The sequence below is a fragment of the Anopheles aquasalis genome, chromosome 3, assembly GCF_943734665.1.
Source record: "Anopheles aquasalis chromosome 3, idAnoAquaMG_Q_19, whole genome shotgun sequence".
Lineage (NCBI taxonomy): Eukaryota > Metazoa > Arthropoda > Insecta > Diptera > Culicidae > Anopheles > Anopheles aquasalis.
The window spans coordinates 41,240,072-41,245,357 of record NC_064878.1 but is presented as its reverse complement, the minus strand read 5'-3'; the positions used below and the strand labels follow the sequence as shown (position 1 = coordinate 41,245,357).

Genomic DNA, 5,286 nt, shown 5'->3' with positions numbered 1-5,286 from the left:
GAACCGCAGTAACCGAGCAGCCTATTGGACCCCTGATGATTTCTGTCCGAAAACTTTCCCCAAAACTAGTCGGCAGCCGGCTACCGGTTGCCGGTATCTGGCCCCAGCTTACCGGTAAGAGTTAAACTGATTCTGTTATCTAGTCAACGGCTCGTAGTGATTGATGGGTAGGCACGGAATCGTTCCTTCACACCTTTCGGCTACTCTACAACTGTTTATTAATCGTTGTGGGCAGAAAGACTGAATCAGACTAGACACTGTGGACGCCGAGAGAGCCACGAAAGCTTACCGTCATTATACCGGCGCCATAACTTTCCCGCCCATTTTCTCCGTGGATAAATGTGTTTCTTTCATTGCTTTAACTCACGAGTAATGCATCGACCAGGGAGTTGTTCAGTGTTGTTGCTGTAAGCGGTTTATTGTACAGATCAAATCAAATGAAAGGGCATCATCACCGAAAAGCACTTGCCGACATGACTTAACGCGTCCTTTTTTATGTACCGGTATGCTTAAAAGGTATGAAAATTTATCTTATTGTACAAGTTCAATCGTGTTAGTGCTCTCCGTCCGTGGGTAAACGAAGATGACAGAGGAGAAATCTATAGGAAATTGATGTTTCCCTCGGGCCAGAGGGGCAGTGAACTGATATTTGATAGAAGGGCGACGCAAATGCCTACTACATCCGTTGCACCGTTGTGCCGAAATGAGGTGCACGGGTAGGGAAATGAAAAGTCGAAAGGAAACATAAAACCTACTAAATAATCCGACTGTGCCCGCCGCCGCCGCCGCCGCCTAGGGAGCTCAGAGCATTGTTTTAAATTATTTTTGAAATAATTATTCAACACGCCGCTCAGTTGGCCGTAGCAGTGACTTCTTTACGGTCACGAGAAATAATTAAAAGTATTTGCTAGAACAAACACACACACATACACACGCATGCATACTTTTCTCGATCAAAAACGCTCGAAGCCATTGCACCAATCAGTCGAGGCATCCTTATTGCGTCCCGGTTGCTACATTACCTACTAGTTGCTTGCTTGCTTGCTTATCCGCTAAACCTGGCAACCGCGGGCCAGTTGTTTTCTCCCCCCGTACCCCCTCCCTAATTACAATATCATCTTATAACCCTGGGCCTTACTAAACACTAAAATGTGCAAATTTATTCAAACAATTGCCGAAAGTGAAATGAAGTGATTAAGGGCCGGAAATTAGATTGAAAAGCAAATGAAAATAACTAGTAAACACATTCAATTTTTGTGTTAAAAGAGAAAGGTGAGCGTGAAAGAGCAATGCGAAAACTAAAAGCAAACCTCCAGCCGTGGCCAACTAATCTCGGATTCATTAACGCAAACGCAAAATTGATCGCCATCGGCTAATGTTTTTTTTCCTGATGTAGCGGTGTTTGTTTGCAAAATAGCCAACTAAGGAAATTCAATCTAAAGATGTTTCAGCAATTATCGGTACTAAATGAATTCTACAATATTTTGATTTGTTCACCATAATGTACAACAATGCCCTTTTGCTGCTGCTGCTGCTGAATCGACGGTTTCTCTGTAGTGAGGTGCATTGTGCACAAGAAACTCTTGACTTCCACCGCACCCCAGGGGAACCGTACGCTTATCTACCATTACTCTAGGCTACGTTTAAACCCTCCACTTCCGATGGCGCCTTAGGATAATGGGGGGGATCTCCTCTTCAGATGAACGAAAACGAATGTTTTTCTGTGTGTTTTTTGCTCTTTGTCTGATTTCTAAAGATAATCTACCGCTTCACAAGTGCTCTCTAAAAAGAAATGATAAAATGATGTAAGTAAAATAAATTTATACAAAAAGAGAAACAAAAAAAAACACAAATAAACGATAAAAGACCCCCACATGGCGCATGTGATGCTCCCTCTTACCTAAAACAAAATTAGTTCAACGTCAGGACATCCATTCCATACCACGGGTGTCACTCTGTCTAGTCCGAAAAGCTATCACTCCAGTAGGTGGAAGCTGGTGGTGCGACGTACTTGAACAGATCACGCCCACTGGCCGGTCCGGCTTCCACTTTCTTGCGCTTGTCCGCGCTGCCGCTCATCGAAGAAAGCTGCGAATCCCCATCCGACCTTCGCTCCTTCAGCCGTTCCTGCTGGCGTCGTTCCCGTTCGCGACGTTTCTCCTCCTGCAGCCGGTCCGCCTTCTTGTGCCGTTCGATGTGATTGATGAGGGCCTGTTGCGTCTTGAACCGGAGCGTACACCGATCACAGTTGAACACATCGTCCGGATGCGTCTTGAGATGCTGCTTCAGCGCCATCTGCGTCGGATACACTTCGCTGCACTTGTGGCACGGATGGTTGCCACGCTTCCGGCGTGCCTTCTTCACATCTCCCTCCTCCGAGCCGGAGCTCGAATCGTCCGGTGCCTCGATGTACACCAGGTTCGACAGGAGCGGTGTTTTCGGATTTTTCGGTGGCCGCCCGGGACGACGCTTCACTACGACGGACGACGACGGTGTGGTGGGCGTAGTGGATGTAACGGGCGTGACCGGCGACGATGCGAGTGCCATATTCTTCGGTTTTCGTCCCGGGCGACCGGGGCGACCCGGGCGACCCCGCCGTCCGGGTGTGTACGGTGTCCCCGGCTTACGGCCACGTTTCGCTGGCGTTCGCCGCCGTTTTGTCGGGGGCGAAAAACTGTCATCCGAGGTGGGCGGTTCCGATTCCACCTCCGATTGGGACACCTTGTACTCGTCATCATCGACCGGTTCGTCCTCGTTGTCCGACTCCGACATGGGACAGTTTACGACGATGACATCGGTCCGGCGTTTTTTGTTGGCGCTTCGTTTCAGGTTCTTGCGCAGCTCCTTATCGGATACCTCGCAGCGACCTTTGAACTCGATCACGATCCGCACCTGATCGAGGCACCGTTCGCAGATTTTGTGCGGCAAATGGTCCCGCGCCGTGATCCGGATGTTGGTGCACACTTTCATGATGATATCACTGATCCGCACTGGGCCCTCGAGCTGAAAGATATCGGACAGTTTTTCCGTCCCCATACACACTCGGCACAGTTCCAGCTCTTCCCGGACCGGCTTCGGTGCTGTGGCCTCCGCCGCCGTGGCCGCTTCTTTTGGCTTCGCACCGGCGGAGGAGGAAGCCGGTTTACTATCCGATTCCATCTTTAACAGCTCCTCTTCGTCCTCTACCACTTCCTCCTCCTCGTCGATCATTTCGTCACCGTCCTCTTCCACAATCGCGTCATCGGGAAGCACCATGTCCACCTTGCTCTCGTCAAGATGCTCTTCGATGATCTCTTCCTCCACCAGCGTTTCCATCACCTCTTCTTCCTCTTGCTCCAGCACCTCTACCAACTGCTCCGTGGCCTTATCGTCCCCTGGCGCGAGCCCCTCCTCGACCAGTGCCGGATCTTCCTCTTCCGTCACCACCGTTTTGCTGCCTTCTACATCCTTGTCATCAATCACTGCGGCCGCTGCTTCTTCCTCCTCTTCCACCTCCTCGATCGGTTGCTCTAAAATCTCCACCGTCGGGTTCTCCTCGGAAGCGCCTTCCGTGGATTCCGCCACGAGAACCGCGGCGTCGTCTTCTTCTCCCACCTCAATCAGCGCCACTTCCTTTGGATGGTCCTCTAGCGCGGCGTCCAGCTGCACTGCTTCCTTAGCAACTGCATCCGTCGCAGCAAGCGGCTTCGCATCATCCTCAGCCTCCGCCGCCACCGCTGTTACCGTCGCCGTTTCCTCGGGCAACAGCTCGGCCTTGACGGTGCTGTTGGCGGTGGTCGATGGTTCTTCCTTGGGCTCGACCGCAGTGTCCCCGTGGGCGACACCACCGTTGGAATTGTTGTACATGTTGAATGCGGCCTTTTTCGGGGCTTCCATGCATCCACGGAATTCGCGCGCATAAACAAACAACGCCACACACACGAAGGCAAAACACTTTGGGCGCGGAGCGCACGCACGGCGTCGGGTCACCAGCGGCCTACGGGTGGTTTTTTCTCGTTCAACTTCACTTCGCCCCACTGCCCCGCGGTCTCAACTGCAAAACGGAAACGGAAGCACGATGGAAAATTAAGATTTAGCGTGATAGAATGGTGAAAATTCTATCGCAACCACTGTGCCGCGCAACAACAAGCCCTCGGTCGAAATTTTTGGGGCGGCCATATTGTCAAGCGCGCCAGTGTTGCCAGACTCGACGGAAAATCGGGCATGCGCAGCCACGCGTCACGCGTCACATTGAAAATTTGAATTTTCTGTTTTTTTTTACTTGTTTGGAAAATTTGATAAAGATGTCCCGTTGCACAAACTTTAACACCCCACCCACAGTGGATGCTTGCGAGTGATGAAATATTCCGCACACATTTATAAGGCCGTTTCTACACTGCGCCAAAATTTTCGCTGCCAAAACGAAACTTATAGGATTCCCATAAAATTCCTATGGGAATCCAATAAGTTTCGTTTTGGCAGCGAAAATTTTGGCGCAGTGTAGAAACGGTCTAACAGTCAGCTAGACTAAGCGGCCTAAATATCGAGGCCCAGTCGCCGGCGATTCCGCGGGAGCTCGGTTCGATTGCAACTATGATTTATGCGAGTTGCTGCATAAAATATGAGCACTGTAGCACCGCGGCGATGGTTTCAATTTCCATAGCAAATTTAAGCGAACACATGCGCTTCTCCCGCACGCACCGATGCCTGATGAATGCGGTGCGGGGAGCGTATTACCCAAACTTGCAAACCGCGCGCTTCCGGTGGATATTGAACTCGTTTTAATTTTCCGCGAATTTATCTCTCCTCACAGACCATGGCATGCTTAAATTGGAATCAAGTATGCCGGGTGAAAGCCGGGCGTCTGGCTTTGAAGGTGGCCGCGGATTTTACTAAGGATTCCGCGTCTGCGGGAGATGAATTTATGCGACTTCCTCGCGTTAAGCGGATGCCAGAGGCAGGATGGTTTCGGGCACGAGAAAAGCACGAGCCAAGACAGTTCAAGTAGATTTTCATTCATTTCCTATTTGCCCCACGTGCTCCGGCAAAGTGACGGCGAAGGGCGCAGGTAACGCGAGTCGATCAATTTTCGAGGAATATAGACGTAAAAGCTACCAAAAAAGCGTCCACGTGTTCATTTTACTACTTTAACGCAAAGGCCCTGGTGCCGTTGGCCGAAAATTGAGCATTTTATTGAATGACCGGGCTATTCGAAAATGGTGGTAAAATGAAGACGTAAGGCTCCTGAAGCATGCAGACACTCAACAGAAACGGATCTTGTACTCCGGCATTGAACACGTGTTTCTT

General features: G+C 50.5%; 1 protein-coding gene across 1 annotated transcript; it reads right to left on the bottom strand.

Moving 5' to 3' along the window:
• Nucleotides 1-399: 399 nt before the first annotated feature.
• On the bottom strand, nucleotides 400-4,140 carry LOC126574074 (muscle M-line assembly protein unc-89). Its single transcript, XM_050234021.1, has 2 exons — nucleotides 1,901-4,140; nucleotides 400-1,782 (listed from the first exon to the last, which is right to left on the bottom strand). The coding sequence occupies exon 1, from the start codon at nucleotides 3,874-3,876 to the stop codon at nucleotides 1,960-1,962; it is 1,917 nt and encodes a 638-aa protein (XP_050089978.1). The 5' UTR covers nucleotides 3,877-4,140; the 3' UTR covers nucleotides 400-1,782; nucleotides 1,901-1,959.
• Nucleotides 4,141-5,286: the final 1,146 nt, after the last annotated feature.